General features: G+C 42.7%; 2 protein-coding genes across 3 annotated transcripts in view; both read right to left on the bottom strand.

Annotated features, from left to right (window-relative positions):
* The window catches only part of BTBD8 (BTB domain containing 8), a 35,562-nt gene extending 33,736 nt beyond the window's left edge, over positions 1-1,826 (bottom strand). The window contains exons 1-2 of the mRNA XM_005482306.4: positions 1,507-1,826; positions 1,260-1,430 (exon numbers count right to left, since the gene is read on the bottom strand). Of these exons, the coding sequence (XP_005482363.2) occupies positions 1,260-1,430; positions 1,507-1,619 (284 nt within the window). The 5' untranslated portion in view covers positions 1,620-1,826. The remainder of the gene's footprint in view (positions 1-1,259; positions 1,431-1,506) is intronic.
* Positions 1,827-3,180: 1,354 nt separating this feature from the next.
* EPHX4 (epoxide hydrolase 4) lies at positions 3,181-19,693 on the bottom strand. Of its 2 annotated transcripts, none has more exons than XM_026790570.2 (7): positions 19,587-19,693; positions 15,978-16,063; positions 12,440-12,597; positions 10,267-10,395; positions 8,069-8,172; positions 7,019-7,167; positions 3,181-4,100 (listed from the first exon to the last, which is right to left on the bottom strand). In XM_026790570.2, exons 1-7 carry the CDS (start codon positions 19,641-19,643, stop codon positions 3,866-3,868), a joined length of 918 nt encoding a protein of 305 aa, XP_026646371.2. In that variant the 5' UTR covers positions 19,644-19,693; the 3' UTR covers positions 3,181-3,865. The 2 variants fall into 2 exon arrangements, with proteins under 2 accessions (XP_026646371.2, XP_074402195.1); XM_074546094.1 differs by lacking the exon at positions 19,587-19,693 and adding an exon at positions 18,847-19,533.
* Between the last annotated feature and the right edge of the window lie 3,173 nt (positions 19,694-22,866).

Genomic DNA, 22,866 nt, shown 5'->3' with positions numbered 1-22,866 from the left:
ATTGTTTCAAAATTAATTTCATTTTTTTAAATTGCATTCTCCTACTTCTCTATAAAATTCTTCTCTAACACCACTTAGATGAATGTGAAAGAAATGAATGGCATCACAGTAACAATGAAATCAGGAAAAACACAAGACAAAACCCATGCTGTTTTGTTTCTTACCACTTGTTTTGCTAATTCTCCTGCCACGCTGTGGCAGTAACCCAACAAATGCCTGGTAATCAAGCTGCTCCACTACAAGGATTCTATGTTTCAGATACTACTCTGGGCTCAAAGTTTTCTTTCATAATTAGGCTGTGTTTCAAGGACTAAACTTTAAACTGCAACACTATCACGTTGCTGTTGGCAGCAATCTCAGGAGCCTGCAAGTACATTTTCTAGGCACATCCTGAATTCATGTGAAATCCCAGAATGATTTCTTTCCACCACTTTGCTCCTGGTGCATTCCTGTAAGTGCTGATCAGCTCTAACACCAACTTTGTTTTAGGGAAAGCAGGTGGCAATACCAGAGCTTTGTTACAGAAAAGCAGTTCTTTGAAAAAGGGATTAGAGAAACTTACAAAAAGGAGGATTGCAAGGTCTGGTGGCAGCACCAGCCAACACCCCTCATGAAACTCACCTAAAGTTTGGAGCAAGACATGAGAGATGTTGCATATGTGGCACTGGGAAAATAGCTGGCAGTGCAAGAACATGCTGGCCCTTGCGCTAGTCCCTGAGGAGCAGCCAGCCCACACATCTCCCTCTGGGATCCCAGCCTGCACCAAAGCTAGGCTGTGTTTCGCCTGTGGGTCACTAGGACTTGAGAGGTGAGTTTTGAATTTAATGCATTTTCATCCAACTTGCTGAAGTTCTCCTCGATTCCTATATCCATAACTTTTTCAAATATGAGCTGAGAGTTGGTTTTATTTGCTGTTTTCATCTGGGACTCTTCCTGGAAAGGGTTTTAGTAGGCACAGACAATCTCAAAGGACTTTTGCTGGTTTTTCCTCTTTTTCTATTACAAGTCCTTTATATACAACAAAAAAGCACGCTAAGGTGGAGAGTACAGCCATGTGCTATCAGCAGAAAGGCAAAGGCAAAAGAAAAGGAAGAAGTTACAGAAAGTCCTCTGCAAACTCTGCAGGAAGGCTGCGAGAGTACTGCCTGAATGGGAAAAGCTTTAAAACAGGTACTGGCACGGGGAGAAAAGAAAGAGGCATGACACGGGAGCGATGATGCCGAGCCAGCCCATCGATCCCGCCGCGGCCGCGCACTCACCGCAGCAATTCCCGTAACTCCGCGGGTTCCAGGCCGTGCAGCTGCAGCTGCCTCCCCACCAGACGTTCGCAGAGCAGCGGCGCCCGCGCCAGCAGCACCGCCCGGTGCACCCGCACCTCCTCGTCGCCCACTTGGAAGGTCACGTCGGAGTGGGTCCCCTCCGCCAGCAGCCTGCGGGACGGCACCGTTACCGCGTGTCCCCGCCCCGCCCGGCGCCGCCCCGGCTCGGCCGCCGCCCCGCGCCCACCTGTCGAGGTCCTGCCGGAGCTGCTCGGCCAGCGCCTCCTTCAGCCGCTGCCGCTCCGCCGCCGCCGGGCCGGGGCCCTTCGGCACTGCGCCGCCGCCGCCGCAGCGCGCCATGTGCCGGCCGCCCCTCCGCCCCGCGCCCGGCACGGCGACAGACACCGGACAGTCGGTGCCTTGGCGGCGTGCCGCCGCACTCACGGAGAGCACCGGGACGGCGCTCGGGGCGCGGACAGTAACCGGCCACGGAGCGGGAGCGCCGCGGGACTCGCGCCGTGCGGGACGCGGCTCCTTCCCCGCGCCGCTCGCGGGGCGGGGCCAGCAGGAGCCTGCACCAATGAGAGCCAGTGTTGCCAGCCTGGCCCCGCCCCCAGCGGGGAGCGCGAGGGGAGGGTGGTGCCTCCCCGCTGGGGGCGGGGCCTCACTGATGGGGCGGTGCCTCAGCCGGCCAAGGGCCGGTGCCGCCGGGAGTGCGCCCCCTAGCGGCCGCCGCTCCGCCCCACACGCGAGGGTCGCTCCCGCACACGTGAGCTGTTCCTACCGCGGACCGCTCCCGTACTTGAGGGCCGTTCCCGCACCCGAAGGCTTTTCCCGCCGAGTTCCCCGAGCGCAGCGCCCTCGTGTGAGGGGCCCGGCGTTCCGCGGCCGCCCCTGCCGTGTGCACTTGCCGCGGGGAAGGAAGCGGGGCGGGCTGCGGTTTCCGAGCAGCCGGTGCTCTGCAGGACAATCCCTGCTCCCCAGACTGTCTTGCCAAAGCAAAACTCTGCTGCAAAAAACTGCTGCACAGGCGATAGAAGTATCTCTGTGCCACCTCCTGAGACTAGGGAGAGCCTTTCCAGCTTCACAGTGTAAGTAAGAGAAGCACATAACCATTTACGTTCATAAGTGCTGAAAGTATTCAGGGGAAAACGCTTGAAAGGCAGGAACCAGTGGTGGATGGAAAGAAGCAAATATAACACCACTGTCGTGAGGAGTCTGTCCTGAGGAGACTCTGCTGGGATTTGGGGTCGAGAGCAGGTCTCCAGCCATGAGCTAGCGCTGGGCAGGCAGCACCGCTTGGTCCTTCCTGGCGAGGGTTACACTGAGGGTTACACTGCACCCACACCGAGTGGGACACAGTGGCTCCAAAGGGATGATACGCTTGGCAGTGGGGGATGTGTTGGGACTCCCCAGCATGTCCCAGCTCTGTTCTACTTTAGTGTGGACAGTTGTTCAGGCTCACCTGGCCCTGACGCCTCCCTCAGTGGCCTCTTGTTCACCTCTGATTCCAGGGCACTGCGCTTGCTCTGCAGGTGGAGAGGGAGGATTTGGAAACCTGATGGGCAGGTGACACCTATTCTGTGGTCTTGTATTTTTGCTTCTTTTCCCATTGTAGTTAGCTTACATTTTTCTTCTCCCTTGCCATCACATGCAAGTTAATTCTACCCTTTGTGTTCATAATCACTGCGTCTCTTCCTCCTATAAACACAGGAACTTGGCAGCAGTTCTTGGAGACAAGAAGAGTAGTTGCTGACATAGGAAGGATAATGCCAACAATGAGGCATTATTTTCAAAAATTGACAACAATCATAGCATGAGTGTCCAGGCTGAATACCAGACCAGACACTTCAGCTATTCAGACTCAGTTCTTAGCTTCAGCAAATCTCTCCATAGGAAGACAGATAAAGTAAACGGAGTCTTGTAAGTTGCATTTTATTAGACAGAGGTGGATTTGATACATGTTATATCTTAATTTTCCATTGTTCTTGTTCAGACATGTGGAGTGTACAGGTTTTCCATTTTTTAGTCAAGAAAGAAAAACACATTGCGCAAAGCAGCTGCATTCAACAGTACAACAAGATACTGATCATTATTCACTTGAAGACTAGAAATGTACCCAGAAAATTTTCAGTCATTCAGTATGTTAAAATATAGATAAAAAGAGTTACTGTTTAATGGTAAAATACATTAAAAAAATTCAGGCAAATCTAGAATGAAAACTTGTGACTTTCTTCAGTATGGCACCACACTATTATTTCATTATAAATTTGTAAAAGGCACCACACATTACAACTGTAAAGCAAGGGAGAAAACAAAACCAAGCAACTTTCCATGATTTTCTTTCTGTACAAATACATATGTATTTTAAGGCAGGTGTTTTTATGTGCAAAATACAAGTATACAGGTAAAACCAATGTTGGTATCATATATTCTCATACTCACTTCTTTTAGCTGTACGATTAGTGTCCAAATGTACAGTACAATGAAAACACTTCTCTAACAGAGCTCAAAATAGAAGGCAGGCTGGAAATATGGCCCTGATAACAATTAGGTTTTAAATCCGAAGAGCTTTTATTTAGACCCCTTAAAACATGTACAAACAGTCATTCTCTTTTTCTTTTTGTCTCTTCCTTAAGAAAGGTCCATATCAACTTGTTCACTATGTCAGGTTGATCCTGCTGGAGCCAATGACTGGCTTCTGACAAAATAGTTAATCTGAAATGATTTTTAACATAAATCCTTGTAATTTCTGCCATCTCAACTTCCATAAATGCATCTCTTTCTCCCCATAACAGCAGGGTTGGCATGATGATTTCATGGTTCTGCAGAGGCAGGCAGCTTGAAAAATAAAACACACTTAGTTAGGTCTTCTTTAATAAAACATAGAGACTATGCTCTGTGAAAAAGCAAGAAAAAGAAGGTGACATGTCTTAGTTTAAAGTAAAACAAAATGAGACTTTGAAGACATTCTTCCTCTCTACTTACATGCAAAGTCAAGAAATGTTAATAAAGATCACTTTAGATAGTAATTTCATTTTGACTGATGATTGCAAAAATTCTTAAAATGGCCTTTTCTACCAGTGGATTTAAATCTCATTTTGCAAACAACCTGACCTCACCCACCGAACCACAGCTTATTCATAGTACCAATTTTAAAAAGTGATAATCTAATATCTGATTCTGTGCATTGAGACTAATCTCTTCACGTTTTACTCCAGTATCCTGGATCTCTTGACTATTAACATATGTGTTTTCTCACCACTGTACAGTTTACTGGTTTGTGCCTTGCAAGGTTTGCAGCCTAACTTAGGTAAACTCTATCAGGCTTTATACAGGCTTTTTTTCACAGGCTTTTTTTGTCACTTTTCATTGCCTATGAATTGCATTATATTTCTGTTCAGTCCGGAATATGGGAAATTATATCATGCCTGAAATTTCCAGAAATTGCCTTTAATAACAATTAATGCGCAGATTTCTCATTTAGAAAGGGAAGTTCCATTTGTGAAATATTAGTCTTTGAAAAACAGACTCATACCTTCATACACCATTGTTATACAGTTTCTCTGTAAACAGTGAAGTACTTCTTAACTGTTACAAGAGAACTAATGCTATTTTCTAAACAAATGGTGTATCAGAAGATATTAAAGTTTTTTAAAGTTTCAGCTTCTTACCTATCTCTCTTAACCAAGCATGATATAAAAACGTTATGGATTTATTCTTAAAGTGTTTGTATTTAATATCTAGTGAAAGGAATGACCACTGTGCTATTTATAAAAAGATGTGCTGGTGATGGATGGAAGTAGGTTATTTTCTCTTTGGAAATGATATTCCAGAAACATGAGGCTCTGAAGAATGCACCTCCAAGTGGACAGTAATGAGTTGGAACCCTTTAACACACGGGTCACCAGTATCAGCCCACTCGGAGTTATGGTGAATACAAGTCATTAGCATCCAAATATATGGATGTTTAATGACTTGGATGAGAGAAAGGGAAAATTCCAATCCAGTTTTCATATTTAACAATTCCCAGCCCATTAGGTGTGACCATCAGAACTGGTGGCAAGAACTAAGTGACTGATTTTTTTGTTTACTGCATTGTGGCTGACAGCACCTAAATAAGAGTCTCTGAATTCAGTGCAGGTGTACTTTCATTAGAAGAATAAAGCAAACAATGCACAAACATACACACAAAACACATGGAGGAATTAATAGCTGTGAAGATACTTTCTGTCTTATAACTGATACTTCACTGTCTTTTTGAGTCTGCAAAGGTCTGAAACAATAGTGTAAAGGTCCACATCTCTTCCGTTCGTGTGTGAGTCGCAGAGCAGCTGAGCTGTCACAGGCTCGTCACTGCTGGCAGGGGAGCAGCTGGTTAATGTGCGCACGCACTGGAGCGCGAGGCTGGGATGGAACGGGCCCGGCCCGGGGCGCTGCCGCCTCTGAGCTCCTCATCAGCCCCGCCCGGGGCTGCTGCAGGGCGAGGGAGCCGCTGGGCGGGCACGCTGGCCCTCGGACACTCCAGCTGATGGCATCGGCTGCTCTCTGCACAGCTCTAATGATGTACTGTCACCAGCACAGCCGTCTCATTTGTTCCCCACTGTCAGCCGTGCTTGGGGTTAGCTTTCTGCCTTCTCCTGCCTGTTCTGTCTCGGCCTGTACAAGGCAGCACCTAGCTCAGGTCCCTGTTGCCCTTACAGTGTTTTCCCTGCTGATTGCTCTCCTGACAGTGACACAGAAAGAGCAACAAAGGTGGCAGTAAATTTGGACCATGGAAAATGAAAAGTTACTCTACTTCAAACATCTACTGCCTGAGTTTAGGCAAAGAAGGGAATTGCTGTTTGAAAGGATATTGGGAAGCTGGTCTTTTGTTAGAGAAGCATGCAGGACATTTATCACTGCTAAAGACCAGAGATGGTAAAGGAAAAGCAAATTCAATGTCACTCTTCTTTATATAGTCCAAGTTAGTGCTGTAAGTAGAATATATGCAGAGTTAAGATCTTCTGGCCCTGTTTTTGGTAGGTAAAAAAGGGGGTGTCTGTCTCTAAGGCCAAGCCAACTCCTTTCAGGAAAGTTAAAATCATTAGAAAGCTGTTTGTGAAAATAAATATTAATCTTGCAAAACCATTTCCTATTATGATGCTGTCTCTGTTTTACTCTGTGAAGGGAGTCTGCTAAGACCAATAAAGGAACAAAAGAACCCCAAACCAAATCAAGTTAGGTTAGTTTTAGGCTTAGTTATAAAAAACCTCTCCACCTTTCTGAAAAACAGAAATAGACTAAACACAATAAAATTGTGCCAAATATGGTTTTTTAAAGTTACAGGTAAGGGTAACATACTTGGATGCCATATCATCTAGTAGTATTATATAATAATAAGCTCTTGATAGATATTATCATAACATGAATTGTAATGCAAACAATTAATTGATGTTAATTTTTAAAGTATTATTTAAAGGTGGATTTTTGGGATTGCCATGGGAGCTGTGAATGAATAAGAGTCTTTGCTTTATTAGATTTTGAAACAAAGATTTTCCTTTTGTGCATTCTGCTTGTTTTGCCATTTTGTGTGGACACCTCTCAGGGCACACCTGGCCTCTCACTGCTTGACTGGGCCTGTGCCCACCTGGTGAGGCTTCAGGAACACACCTGGGGGTTTCCCCTGGTCCAGCAGCAGGAGAGGAGCAGCAGTAACACCTTTGGGCTCCAGGGGACTCTCTAGAATGTTTTCCTTTGCTTGGGAATATTATACTGACCTGAAAAGAGTTCTGTAATGGTTAATGGGTCCTGTTAATGCTCCGGGTTGTGAAAAGACATAGAGATAAGCTTCAATATCCTCTGCAGTTAATCTGCAGCCTTTCCTTCCAATTCCAGTGGCTTGGCTGGTAAACAAACTTTTCAGAACCTACAAAAACAAGAAGAAAAAGCTGTTATGTAAAATAGCTAGAAAATGTGATTTCTCTCCTTCAATAGGACACATCTTTCTAAAATCTGTTTATGCATATTTATGAAATCTATTTATGTTTAAAGTACAATGAATGGTTCAAATGAGTTTTTAGAGAGCTATGTGTAAAGCACAAGGTAAACATCTCTAGTAGAACTTATTCCAGAATAATCAAGTACAGAGAAATACCAGTATTACCAAGTCACTGCATCCTGCCCTGCTACCTGTGCCAGGCAAGTGCAGGCCCGTAGGTTTTTTTGGGATGGACCCAGCAGGTGGCAGGGCAGGAGGGAGGAGGATTCATGGCCTCCCTGCTGGCTGAGCCGTGTGTGCAGCACGGGGAGCTGTGCTCGGGCTGTTGGTGTGTGGGAGGTGTATCCTGCACTGTTGTCCTTTTCTATCGGCTCCTGCTCACGTTTAGGATCATACAAAGGGCTGGCCTTGGCTTCTCGGGCACAGTTCATCGCCAGCCCCCCACACTGCCTGCCCTGTGGCGGGCTCTGAGAGATGAGGGGATGTCCCACTGCACACAGGAACTCCAGATAAGTGAGCAGCAACTCCCCGGGCACCATCGGTGTCCCACTCGTACGGGCACAAGTGAAACCAGCTGACCCTCTAGGGGCAGTAATGCACTGCTGAGGTTGAACTGCCTCCCTCAGCTCCGCCCAGAATGCAGAAGTAAGAGTTCATCTCAGAGACTCTATGGACTTGTATGCTACTTCATATAAAGCTTAAGAAGGAAAATCAGAAGGCTCCATATTTTTTCCAGTAATTATATCTACATCAGAAGGGATCAATGTAGGTGGCAATTATTCCATTACTCACAGTTACAGATATAAACAAGAGCATTCATTTTGCTCACCTTGAAATCATTTAGTGTAAACATGAATTCAGGAAACCATGGCATTTGGAAAAAGAAGAAGTAACCAGATTTAATCAATTGTGATGGATGTCGTAGAATGTATTCTGAAACAAAAATGTCCATGAATTAAAAATGAAAACTGATGGCTCAAACAAAATTACTAGTAATATTACTATTTTTTAAACGTAAAGGAATGTTTTAAAAATATTACATTAAAGTATGCTGTGTGACAAAAGATGATTATTTCAGCAGTAAATATATGATGTGGCCATTAAAAGGTACTTCTTTTATAAATGTTAGTAGAAACAGCCAGCAAAATAAAAGTTTGCAAAGATTAGGTGAGGACAGCAGGACTGGAGTTAATTGCATGGTAGTTTTTCACTTAGAGATCTATTTGTGTAGCTAGTCCAAAGCATTTTTTTTCCAGATATGGAATAAAGGGCATAAATAGGTATTCTCTCATCAATGAGGTGATGCACAGAAATCTGTACATGATGATCCACTGACATTCTAAAAACTGCATCGCTACTGTTCATTGAAGTATAGAATTTTTCTAACAGTGTCATTTTGGCAATTTCAAGAACTGTAATCAAGATTACATAGAGTCACTTTTCAAAGATTTTTACAGTTATTTTTAAAGACATGGCATATATAGCAAAAGAAAATATCTATATCTATCTGTCTGTCTATCTATCATCTATCTATCTATCTATGTATCTATCTATCTATCACAGACTTGCATCTTGCATTGACTGTTTTGTTCTTTTTTTTAATTGTAAATCCGTGTCTCCAGTGAGTTTCAAGAGCCAACATTGACATTCAAATACCTAACTTCCTCAAAGCAAGCACACAATGTGTGCAGCTGCTAGGAAGTCTAGAACTTTTCCTGTACAGGTGCAAATTTAGGAATGCAAAAAAACCACATTCCCAACACAGGACATCTCTCTGAAATATTAATTCTGACTGTGAATGAAAATGGGTTTTAAGCCGACAGAAATTGAAGTGTTAGCTATCTTCTATACATTCTTAAATTGCATTATCCATTATATTCTCCTGATGGACCATTGTCAGCACTGATCACTTTACTTTTCTGTACTATTTATAAACTGTGTGTTTTCTTTTGGCCACCCAAAGTAGAATAAATTTGATGTAGGGAGAATATATTAAGGTGCAGAACAGATTTTGTAGTTCAACAAATATGCAAACAAATACTATAATAAAATGCAATTATCTTCTCTACAGCCTCGCTCCTGCTCTCATGGAAAACATGGCAAAATCTTCTGCTTTCTTGTGGAAAACAGACCTCTCCATGGGTAAGTGTGGATTTACCACCTGGCAAAATGTTCTTTAGTATCTTAGAAAGGTGCCCAAGAACACTGTGAGAACAACAAATATGGATGGTGTGGCTGATCCCACAGTGTAAGGTCAGATTTACTTTCAATTGAAATGAAAATTAAAGTTCTGCTCAATATTCTTAGCTATTTATGGGGAAATGGGGTGACTTTTAAAATGGAGATAGGGTAAGGCCAGCAATTGAAAAAATTCAAATTAGTGAGATAGTACTTTCTTTTGATTGCTGAATGTTTATATAATTCCTGTGAAATGTTTTGCAATTCTGGGTAGTAGACAAACTCAACTCTATCACACAACAAATAGTGAAACAAGTCCTGTTTCAGCAAAGTACTGGTATATTCCTGAACATCTATTAAGTAGCCTGGAAAGACTTCTTCCAATGAATATTGTACCAGATCACAAATTGCCACTTGTCACCTAAATCAGGATGTAATTCTAATGTCTGATTCACATTCATACAAAGACAGGCTTATGCAGATTTAATAATGCAGTGCAGCCTTTACCAAAGTGTAATACAATATACATCCCTCTTTGGGAATTATTTCCTGATATATATAACAGTGATAAAGTGCAAAAAACCAGATTCATGGGTTTGAAAATTATGGTTGTGGACCCTCAAAGATTAAAAAAAAATCTGTAACTTTTGTGGCAAGTATTCACATTTCCTACAATAAATTTATTTTCATAAGTCAAATACTTGACACCTTACTGCTTCATAAAATACAGTCCAGACTGTGAGAGCCATAGAGCTTATCTACTGAGGCAGGCTGTTGGTTCTCAAAGCAAGCACAATCATGACCAAAATGCAGATACTTTGGATTAACAAAGACTACTGTCAAACTTACCTGTAAATACAGAAGGATGAGGGAAATTAACCACAATCAGCTTAGTCACCATTTCAGGGTAACATATGGCCACTAACCAAGCAATCATTCCTCCCCAGTCATGGCCAATCAACACACACTTGTTGTATCCTACCACATAAACACAGACACATGCTTTTATTTCAAAGGAATTAATATCCACAGAAATCAGCTCATACAATAAAATCATTATTGGGCTGAATAGGTGGTTCAGCACATTCATTAATGTAACTTTAATAACTGCACCACTTCCATTACTAACAGTCAGAAAAAATAGGGCACTATTATAGTTTAAAAATTTACAAATATGTCAAAGTATTTAATTGGACTTGATTCAACTTGAACTCTACTACCTCCATGTCACCCTGAAGTCACTCAGTATGCAGATGGCCACCCTGTGCACATCTTGGCCAGTGCAGGCTCAGATGGACACTTCAGCCTGCAGTCATTATAACACACGGACACTTGCCGTGTTTAGGGAGTTTGGAATTGGAAACTGCAGACAAGAAGACTGAGCAATCTCCTGAGCACCTCCAGAACAAAAATAATCCTCATGTATTTCTCTGAATATGAGAGGTTATCTAAGCACCCAGTGGCCTCATTATGCAAAAAGTGGGCATTATACTTAGTAGCCATATATAAAGCATGTGTAAACACTCCCATTTATATACTTAGGAGGCTGTAGCTTTTCTCCATATGCTGTTTTGTTGGAAATTTTGTAAGTTCTGGACATTCACTCACTTATTCTTCCATCAATAAAAATTGTATTTTTGCAGCAATAGAAGTGGTATGGGCAGGATAGTGACCAAGTGTTTTGAAAGCTCTAACACTCCTTCTTAAACCATTGCTGGAAAATAACATACTCTAGTGTCAGATACCATCACCCTCCTCATTGAGGACTGGTATGGTGAGCAACAGACTACAAACAAAACATATAAAAGCCAAGATGTTTAGAATTCTGACATAAATTTGGATACAGTTGTCAAAGAGCCTTATAAACCCTCTTGGATAGAAATCCAAGAGGGAGCACTTTTGATATAATCAAGTTCTCCAAAAGAATTTAACTTGGGATTAGGACAAACAAAGATAAGGCTCTGAAGTGATTTTCCCAAAAAAATTTAAATCCCTCTGAAATTGAATTATGCTGAGAGCACTTCTCAAGCATAACCATGGCATTACCATGGAGATTAACTCAACCAGCAAAGGCTGGAAAATGTCAACACTGTGTGAGGACTGCTGCCCAATCTTTTGCCAATACTCAAACATCAGAAGCAAAGCAAAATTCAAATCTCAGAACTTGAATCGCTGTGTTATTATTTCTCCATATGAAATGCAGTAAGTTATTTTACTATGGCTAGAATATCCAGGGAATTAAAATTACTCAGAGAATGATAATCTAATCCCTTGTATTGATCTTGGTATGGAAGGGAAATAGCCTTCACCAGGGGTTACAATTTATCACCCAAACAGAGACACTTCAAACTGAGCTGGAGGGGCCAATTTTGCACTTCAGCTCCAGACCTTTACCCTGTGTATTTGCCACAAAGAGCAGTGTGCCCCTTGTTCTCCCTTTTGCTCTCACTGTTGTGTAAGACAGAGTGATTCAGCTCTTGAGAACTGACAGGAGTAGTATTGTGCAAAGGGTAGCATTCTTGGAGGTTTTTTTTTTCCCAATACAGCAGATGAACTCTCACCATCTCTGTAAAGCCCTCTATAGCAATGGTTATTATGTCTTGTTTGTGCAAGAAAAATGTCATCTGATATAAATTCCTTTATCTGCAAGTTCTTTAAGACTCTAACTCAGAATATTATCCACTAAGGCAAGTGATTAGGAGGAGAGGCTTCTTAAGGAAAAGAACCATAGGTTTGTACTGCATTTTACAGTACATAGAAATTTTCAAAACTCCTGATGAAAAAATCATCTTTACATATTGCTTATACAGACATACACATTGTAATTAGAAAACAACACTTCTTCATTTATAATTGTCCAAATAATATTAGTATCCTTAGATTTATACACCTCTGCAATCCGTATATTAAAACAAACAAACAAACAAACAAACAAACACAGAGCTAGATCTTTATATGGGTTTCTTTTCCTAGAAAATTAAGTCATTTTTGAGTCAAGTAGATTTTTCTTCTACTAACGCACCTAGAGATTCCAAAATATCCTTTATGTCTGCTATCAGGCAATCTAACTTGTAATTTTCTTTGTGAGGAGGAGCATCTGTTTCTCCATAACCTCTCAAATCCAGGGCCACCACTCGATATTCACTTTTAAATTCCCGCAATTGATGGCGCCAAGAATACCTAACAAAGGGGAAAAAAAGTTGGAGTTACAAGGTCAAGTAGTATGATACCAAAAATGCACTCAATGCTTTTGCACCCAAATATTTGAGGGTAAACTAGCATGGCTTTGTTTGCTCTGAGATTCTTTTTCCTTTCTGTGCTATGCTGATGGTCCTTTGTGGCTGCAGTAGTTTTGTGCTCCCGTCTTGAATCCCCCAGTAACAAAGTGCAGCTGCCACAAAGGGGACATGGCCAGAGCCAGCTCTTTTCAACAATTCCTGGAGTCTGGCACAGCCCCTTTGCTGCAAAGGAAGCAGGCATAAACCAGAGCACAGGGAGGACTTTATCCTTGGAGCCATAGTAGCATCAAAAAAGTAAGACCTGAAAAGCTTTCTCTTCTCCCTGGCTTACAGACAGCCATGTTTTGCAATTTTTTCTATTCAGAAAAAGAATATCAGATAATTCATACAATAAATAAACCAAAGAAAGAAATCCAGTTAATAACAAATGATCTTGGTGAAGCTTATAGGATTTGTCCTGTGTACACTTTCATCTGTGTCTCTGTACCAGAACTGTTGCAGAACAAGCTCTCAATGTGTTGTTACTCGACAGAGTATTTCATCCTTGGGTTTCTATGGAAAAGAGTGATAGCATTACATACATCAAAAGGCATACAAAGGCAAGAACTCAGGCAAAGGCCTGGGCTATTCCTCACTCTGTAACTGTTTGTAGTGGCTGGATGTGTGTTATGAAGCAAAAATAAAAAGAAAATGGTGGGTCTTAACCTGCAAGAATGACCTGTCCTTCAGCTGTTATTGAAACCAAATAAATTTTAGAATAGCCAGTACCAAGACAGACATAGTCTTATCTTACACTGTACTAGAAAGATGTAGGAAAACCATGATCCTTCTGGACATATATAACAGTGACTGCATCCCTCTGTGCTAGGATCTAGCTTTTATTTCTGCTTGTTTCAGAGAAAGGATATATAAAATTTGGATCATCAGTGGTTGTAAGTGTGATGCACAGAATTCTACCTTAATCCAAACAACATCTGTATCAGACCATGGGCTCTTCCACTTTACCTTTGCCTCCAGCCTATTAGGGACTTCAAACTTAAATAAGGTTACAGGAACACTCAGTGGTATGAATCTGTTTTCATATAAACAAAACAGTCAGAACATTTTCATTTCAGTGCTACATAACGTGAAGACAAGGTTTAGCTGAGATCTCTGGGAATGAATTTTTTACCGGCATTATATAATGACTTGGAAGCTGAATTTGCCATGGTAACTGTTGCAGCTATTCTATATACTTCAGTAAGAAGAAAGAACCAGGCCCATAAATACATAAATCAACTATTTTTGTTTTCTGAAAATGTCTACAAGCTATTCTCATCCTCTGTTTTCACAACAGTCCATCAGTCTCCAAATGTCTGACCTATCAAATGGGTAGGTTTTATATTCAAATAAACCCTTTTATCCCATCTGATATATAAATATTGGATAACTGCTTTGCAAGCAGAATTTGGAAATGTTATGAATGCCTCCATGTTCATAAGGTTGAATCTATTTTGAGACTTTCTGATCATATTTTTTCTAAAGGGCAAGTAGCAGCTCACACACAACTTTTAAGTACTCAGCTGCCTCAACACATTATGTCCAGTTTCAAGTATTTTATTATTGACCTTCCACCATGTATTGGTTTTCAAGTTCTTATGCATCTAAAACCCTCATTGGCTCTGGTGTGTTACATTCTTTAGTGATCTGTCACCTTCAGACATTCTCTATCACTCTTAGTGGTCAGGTTATATTTGTCCTAGTTATAACCTTGAGACATTTGAAAGCAGAGGATTTATTAAAATTAAGAACTGCAATTGTGAATAAAATCCTTTTTGTTTCCCCAGACAAACAATACAAATTTGCTGCTGCTTTACCTCTCTCTTAAATTGTGGTTATTTTATCTTGTGCTCTTAGAACAATCACTATTCCTGAATGAAAAACAAATCACTGAGTGAATGAATAACCTAACTCAAATATTGGTAATATGATTAGTTTACAGACTATTAGCGTATAGTGTTCTTTTTAAAACAGTGATAGAAACCCTCGGTGGTCCCAGTGACCTACATAACATGTTTTTTATTAATCCCTTTTGAATGGTCAGACAATACAATCTAGTAGCTGCCACTTATAGCATGACTCACTATCCTAAACTGTAAGAATTACTTTCTGCTTTTTAAAAATAATATACCTAATCTCAGTAGAATATGTATATAAAATGTTAATTTCTCTTATACTATTCCCCATAGGGAAAATCAGCTGTAGTCTCATTGCCTGTGTTAGACTATGCTTTATGCAAGATATGCATAATGTTTGAATAGAATATGCACTGACCCATCTAACTGTCCTTTCAATCAAAGTTTACAGCTTTAATAATTTTAGATAGCAATTTATTACTAGAATAATGTTCTTTGAAAATTTAACTTAACAGAAATGTGGTTCTGTCCCATCACCCTGAAGGGCATTAGTGCCTAGGGGAAATTGCTGAGGGAAGGGAGCTGACCTCTCCTACTTGGGTCAGTTTAGCATGGTATGACCTGAGTACAGACTGGAAAATGACAGCTCCAGCAGTGGCCTCTAGCCCCACAGCTGAGTTTGGTAAGGAAAAGGATCGTTTACCTTGCTGTATTTCTGGCATTAGTACTCCCCTTATTCCCTTACTGTTTTTCCTGTGCAAGTTCTGTAAGCCATGCTTCACTAGTTAAACCTGACAACAACAGCCTGAGCAATTTGGTTAAATCATTGGACACATGACTGCTCTTCATTGTTATAAACAAACATTTAGGATTGGGTTTGATTCATCATTCATCTTGTGATGAACTAATAATAGAACCTTTTTCCCTGAGTAGCATTGTGAAATTAGGCTGCACAATAGCCTTTAGAACTCATAGTTCTTCCCCTCCCCTAGTTAAAAATTAATGTGTAGTATTTTTAATAAATGGAGCAATCCTGATTGCACTTAACATATAATGGATCTTTATTTTAACACCCTCTGCTATAATTCATAAGTTCAGCCATATAGTACAAGTACTATCCAAACAGGAAATTTGTTTAAAATTAGCAGTTCCTTCACAAAGTCTGCAGGAAAGGGTACATACCTGAGGAAAAATGGATTGACAGTACAAAAAAGATGGTTGGTTTGGGTTAGTCTGAAGGAACTTTCTTTGTGGGTGCAGCAGTTAAAAAGATGTTTCAATGGTTCATTGCCTACTGAAACTTCATACCATTAGTATTCATAAATACATATAAGGGATTGCACTGGGGATATTTAATCAGAGGTGTTCATCCTTGGGTATCTTATGCAGCCTCTTTTATAATAGAAAATGTTGAAGGGAGTTTTACCAGAATTCTGGAAAGCCATGAAGCAGCAACATGAGTGGTTTGCCCCTTTCTCCAGCAGCCACATAGTGGAATCGTAGCCCAGAATCCTAAAATAAGAGAAAAAGAAGTGTGTTTATTGCTGCACAGAACGGCTTCTTTGGGATTTGAGAATGACGATGGTTTCAGATCATATTCTAAGAAACAATAGTGAACCTAAAATAATATCAAATGATCAGTTTTGAAGCTGAAGCCTTCTTTACTTCTGAGCTCAGGTATCTGCTACACCGTGGCAATGCTGAGTGTCCCCCGGCCTGCACACCCAGCACAGCTCCTTCCAGGAAGGAGCATCCCCAGTACCTGCCCGGCTGTGCCTGTGTGCCAGCCCAGCCCTGAGCACAGCAACACTGCCTGCCACAGCCACTGGGAAATGCAGGTTATTGTCACAGCAAGGACACTGCTTTCACACTGACACCAGTCAGCTGCTTTAAAGAAAGACTTTAAAATGCAGAATACTTAAATGCACTTCCAGTCTTTCAGTTAGCTGGTAAGATTATGCAACTATTTAAAACCATCACATTGCATTCTGGCATGATAGATAAAGGACCACGTGGATTCTTAACAACCAAAAGCAATCAAAATTAAGTAACCAGAAAGCAAGACATATTTGCTAGATTTTATAAATCTAGGTTTCAGATTCACTTCAGAAAATTAAGCCTTAATGTTATAATCTTCTTTCTGCCGTGTCAATAGTCAGTTTCTGATGCAACTTTTAAGGAATTGGGTCCTATGAGAATTACAAGCAGGCAACTTACTTATTGTAGAAGCTGAACACTGAAATGCTATTGAAGAGAATGGATGTACACAAGCTTGCACTGACTGAAGGTCAAATCCAGTAGAATTTGAATAAACTGTGATCATGACCTAGAGGTTTTACTGAGTTCTGACGCAGAAGTAGATAGAGAAGTTGGGAGTTAGCTCACAAAATACTGTTTAGAAGTCATGTGAAAGAAACTGCAGGAAGAAGGGTTGTACAGCTCTGAACAAATGTCAAAGCCTGCACTGTCTCTGCTATTTCAAAAAAGAAAGAAAAACCCCATGCCTTTGCTACACACCAAGAGCTAATATCAGGGCAAGGATCACAAATGCATGAAAAAAGGTTTTCTTGCCAAGATGCTTCAAATGCTCTGACATATCTTTACACTTGTAAGTCACTAATGAGCTCCAAAACCATTAACTTATATCCTCATTCTTGAAAGGACTCTGAAGAGAGAACTATTTGGATTTTTAATATTTGCTCTGGATATAATAGAGACTTTTGCTCTGGATATAATAGGGACTTTTTCTTTTTTGCCCCTAATTACATTGATGTTTCTTCTCTGGGATGCCAATGAACTTGAAGTCCCTAGAGGTAAAAGTAAATTCCCAAGAAATTTTGGGGTCATTACATCATCTGTATCATTCTCCAGATCATTCTGTCTTTAATCTTTTTTTATTTAAAAAAGTAGAAGTTTCTCAGTCTTCTTCCACAGTTTCTCATTTAGTGAGTAATAGGTAAGCCCTCTTCCATGCTGTTTCTTTCAGTCAGCATCCTCTTGGGATTTACCCTCCATGTTTTTATTCTAATCTATTTGTTGCTTTTAAGGAACTCCCTTTACTCCTGAAAATTCTATTCCCACGTGTACAGCAGCAGTTGAAATATCACATGGCCCATCCTGGAGTTTTTCAGTTGCTGCTGTTCCCTTTTTTCCAGCCTCCAGAACAGACATAGGATGTTGCCACCTTTTCCAACACTGGCTGTTTTATTGAAATTTAAATGGATTTGTAGGATATATGTGTTTGGAAAGTAATCCATTAGCCTGCTGTTATCCAACAGCATGAGTTTCTTACTTCCTGAAATGAGTGATCAACTGTCATATTGACAGCAATTCGATTTGCCCCCAAATGCTCTTCTGTTACTGTCATACCCCTCTCACTTCTCCAGCAGCCTGTTCATTTACTGCTTTGTGGTACAGGAAAAAAAAGAACATGTCATATGAGTAAAAAGCCCACACATGCCTCCTAATGATGTTAGCAAAAGAAAACAAGCAAATCATGACAAACTGAGGCTCACTAATTTATATTAGTACTGCCTGGTACAAAACCATCTGCACAGAACCCTGGGAACAGAGATCTTTATGTTTATTTTATGAAAAATAGCACTTGACAAAACTAGCTATGCATTCTCTGCTCACCTATAGCTGCAAAAGAAACCTAGCTAATACAACTTCATTTAGAGCATTCAGTAAAGAAGCAAATCACAGAGACCTGAGACAAGTACAGAAATTGACTGGTGGCTTAAACTTACAACCTGAGGGTCAGCAATTAGCTTCTTGCTCTACGTTTTCCCTGCAACAGTGATGCACGAACCGAGCTCCCCGGAGCAACTGGGCAAACCGTAAACAGCAGAGAGCAGAGGCGGTGAAGGGAGCGGTGGCTGCGGGATACCCGGGGCCAAGGAACCGCTCTCCGCCCACCCAGGGCTCCGATCCTCCCGGCCTGAGGCCCCGCAGCCGGGCCGGGCACGGCCCCGCTCGCCGGGGCAGCGCAGGCAGGTGCTGAATGCACCTGTGCAGCTGTGCGAGCACGCACGGCAGTGCAGACGGGCTGCCCGCGCACCCCGCACAGCCGGGCAGGGCAGGCAGGGGTGCCGTGCACAGCGCATCCCGCACAGCAGGGCAGGCAGGGGTGCCATGCACAGCGCATCCCGCACGGCAGGGCAGGCAAGGCAGGCAGGGGTGCCGTGCACAGCGCACCCGGCACAGCAGGGCAAGGCAGGCAGGGGTGCCGTGCACAGCGCGGGGGTGGGTGCCTGCACGCCCAGCGGGCCCGCTCCCCCCGCCCGCGCCCTCACCTTGATGCGGACGTAGCAGTGGGTGCCCAGGGAGGGGTCGTTGAGGCAGGCGGGGGGGTTCTCCCGCACCACCCAGCGGAAGGTCTCGCCCGGGCGCCGGCCGATGCTCCAGAGCAGCCGCAGCCCGGCGATGCAGGCGCACACCCCGCAGTAGCTGTAAACCAACGCCCAGAAGAGCAGCGCCCGCGCGGCCACCATCACCCGGCGGGCGGGCGGAGGGCACGCAGCGCCGGGTCTCGCCATCGGGCCCCGCCGCCGCCGTCCCCGCCGGCCGGGAGGGGCTCGGAGCGCCGCCGCCGCCAGGAGCCGCCCGAGCGGAGGCACCGGGGAGCGGCGGCGGCGGCGCGCCCGCCCCGCGGCCCTCGCCCTGCGCCGCCGGGCACAGCGCCGGGCACAGCGCCCGCCGCCCGCACGTCCCGGGGCTCGCCGGACCCCGGGCGGTGCCTCGGGGGCCGCGGCGCTCCTTGCGGGGGTCGCGCCTGCCCACGCAGGGCTTGGTCAAGGAGGGCTCTGCTCCCTAGGTATTTGGCGGCGAAAGAGGGAGAAGCCGTCCCTGGGGCGGCGGGGCGCGGCTGTGTCACCTGCGCGCTCCGGCAGAGCCGCCAGACACATCGGAACGCGCTCGGAATGTCATTGGGAGCAGCGGCCGCGGCCGCCGGGCCGCCCCCGCCGCCGTGGCTGCCCCAGGCCCCGGCGGCGATGGCGCTGCGCCCTCCGAGCGCGCCCTTGAGCGCCCTTACCTTATTGCCGTGCCAGAGGTGGATGACTGCCGGCATGGGGTTGTGTGCTCGCACCATGGTGTTTTTCAAGACTTCATTCTTTCACTGCCGTTCCACTATTACCCATTTAAGGGAGATTTTGTAAAAGTATTTAGAATTTTAGTTATTATATGCTGATACTAGTGAATATTTCTTAAAAAGATAAATCACCTAAACTTAAGTCTGTATTGATGTCTCACCTCCGGAGGGCTGATAGAGGCTGAAGAGTCCCTGCCTGCCCATTAGTACATCACTACCAGCATACACCAAGGAGTCACTGTCTCATACAAGGCCGCAGATGCCAGGGTAAGAAGAAAGTCTTCAGTCTGTCTCCTACTAACCTACTGATATGCAGGGTAAATGGAAATTTAAAACTAGAATGGCTCACGTAATCCAAAACTGTAAGTAGAAGTGTAACTATATGAAGCAATTGATTTTACAGTTTGTAAAAGTGCATTTAAGAAATTACAGTTTATTAGCTCTAGAAGATAACAAAATGTGGACATGGTAGGTGCTGACTGCCAGGAAAGTATATTGAGCTTCTATGTCAAATCTTGATCTAACTCACTGCATGGTCTGCTCACCTTTACTCCTAGAATCTTTGCTTCTCAGACTAGAGGATATGGGCAGCTTCAAGACTTTTGGAGGCCATAGGAGAGTCACAGCTCATATGTAGGCCTATGTGCAGCTTCTTGCCATTTGAAGAGAGCAGGGTTGCCAAATTCTATGAAAAAAAAAATTGTTCTTGGTCCAGATGAGTCTGTAGGATTAGAACTACTTCCGAGAAATATTTTTGCTCTGTCCAGCAGTGCAAGTAGAAGCTTGTACAAAGACACCATCCATCTGTTAACTCTAAGATGTGTGATTCAATGAGCTAGTTTTAAAAAAGTTGGATAAGCATGTATGCAGACAGAATATATATAATTTTTCACTCTCCATGGAACACAGCTTGTAGATGACTTTTGTCTGTAACATACCAAATGCTTTCTCCTACTTGTTCTAAATTCAGACTTACAAATATAGACTCTGATGTTGAATCCTAGGCCCATTGAAGGCAGTGACAGAATTAATGCTGGTTTCAATAAGGTCAAAATTTTTCCTCTTTTAGAAAAATCAAATGAAATTAACTAAAACAGCAGAAAGGAATGTTATAAATAATGGCCTGTTACTGCACATTGATTATTTTAAAAGTTTAAACAAGTTTAAGCCCTAATATGAATTTATTTTCTATTACTAAAGGTAACATTTTAGGTAGCTATAAAAAGCCTCCAAGATTGCTGTTCTCTATAACACAAATGAAATATCAGTGACCTACACCAGCTGCCAATGCTGAATAACACTGTTCATGATCTCTGCTCCTTGTCTGAACACCAGCCTTACAAACGTGAGGTCAGGAGCTTTATCAGTCTGCTGGGGAAAGAGGTGCAGGGCTGTTTAAGGCTCCCTCCTTCTCTTGGGCAAGAAGAGAAGGAACATCAGATGCAGATGATTCAGTTCAGACACCGACCTCTGCAGACTCCAGTAGGATTGCATGAATCATGCCTACCGAGCTGAGCTTTCCCTTCGTGCTCAGATTACTCACGCTGCCAACCCCAGGATTAGCATGCAGCTCATTTCTTATGCATCAGGCTTTGTGCTAATGACCTTTCTTGTAGGGAAGAAGCCTTTGCAACTTCTCAATATCAGACTAAGCAGCAGCAGAATTTTTCCCTCAAGTGCACCTCAGTAAACCAGTGACCCAGTTAGATAAATTAGGAAGTTTGGCAGAAGCAAAAAAACCCAATGCTGTTGTTTATATTATGGTAGCCATCAAATTTCTTAATGAACCACTAATGAGAATTAATTACTGTAAAACATCCCCTAAGAAAAATTGGAAAACACATTTGAAGTCCTGAATCTGACCACAAGCTTTCACTTGCCTTCAAAGAAAGGTTGATGAAAGATTTAGGCAAAGCAATCAGAAAACTCCTGTAGTCATCTAGAATACAAGAAGGAATAAGGATGGAACCATGATGTGCCTTATTATACAAAGGTATTTGGCCATGCTATGCAGTAGTCCTTGTGCAAAGAAAGAAGCAGAGCAAATTTTTTCACAAGAATAGAACCAAGTTTGTTTTTATTTTATACATCACTAACTACCTCAATAGTTATGTCAAACTTCTAAATTATACAAACCTTTTGGCTACGGAGTTTAGCTATCTGAGCTATCTAATTTAGCCATCTTGAGGTAGTGGACATGGATCTGGCATCAGAGCTGGGAGGAAGGTAGTGCTGGTGACCTAGCAGTTCTGGGCAGTGATTGCACAATGAAATTGCTGCACACCCTAATGGAGGATTTCTGGGCACCACCTGTGCTGCCTTAGCTTTCCTGTCTTCCAAGGAAGCTGTAGAATTTCTCTATTATTTAGGAACACTTTGTACTCTAGGACCACACTGTCCGCACATGTGTAACAAACGTGTTTGTACAAGGCAAATACCTGCCACATGTTTTCCAGGATTTTGGAGAAGAAAGTTTAGAATCTTCTACCTGTCATATGAATAAGAAAAAATGAGAGCCTCAACAATTATTTTTCTGTCTTTACATTTTGATTTTCTCATCTTCTGCTCTAAATTATTGTTGTAATGGGTGCCAAGCCAAACCAACCCCAGGGCAGATGGTCTTACGTGCTCTGACAGTGTGCTTTGCCCTCCATAAGGTGCCATCTGCCTGTTTATCTTTTGTCAGCTCAACTAATCCTGGTTCTCTGAGAGACAAAAGAGGACAACTTTTCACATCACTGCTTTTGCCTCTGCCTCCAGCCTGACCAACTCACAGTTGATAGTAATAAATTTACCCTATTGCATTTATTAATGTCAGAGAAACTTCTAAAAGCTAATAACTCTTACCTTTCATTTATATGTAGACACAATCTACTAGCATAGACACAAGTATGCAAGTGACACATTAAAGCAGCTGTTTTCACAAATGATAAAGGTCAATGAATGGTGTAACAGAACTTAGTACACCTTTTATCTGTTAGGTAACTAACAGTTTATTTAAGCAGCTTGTTGTTTGCAGGGGGATCATTTGCCCAAGTGGTATTTCTTTGAGCATGTTCATGGCTTTGGGCAAACTCCTTAGAGGCTTGTTACTCACATTTGGAGGCCATCTCCCTTACTTCAGGATTCAGCCTTCTGTCTGGGGACAGGAACTGATTATCCTCTCCAAGTGACTTGGAGGTTGCAAATAAAGGGTTTATCAGATTAGCATTAGCAGCACTGA

This window comes from Zonotrichia albicollis, chromosome 8 (genome assembly GCF_047830755.1).
Source record: "Zonotrichia albicollis isolate bZonAlb1 chromosome 8, bZonAlb1.hap1, whole genome shotgun sequence".
NCBI classification, from domain to species: Eukaryota; Metazoa; Chordata; class Aves; order Passeriformes; family Passerellidae; genus Zonotrichia; species Zonotrichia albicollis.
This window is presented reverse-complemented; position numbering and strand designations above follow the sequence as displayed.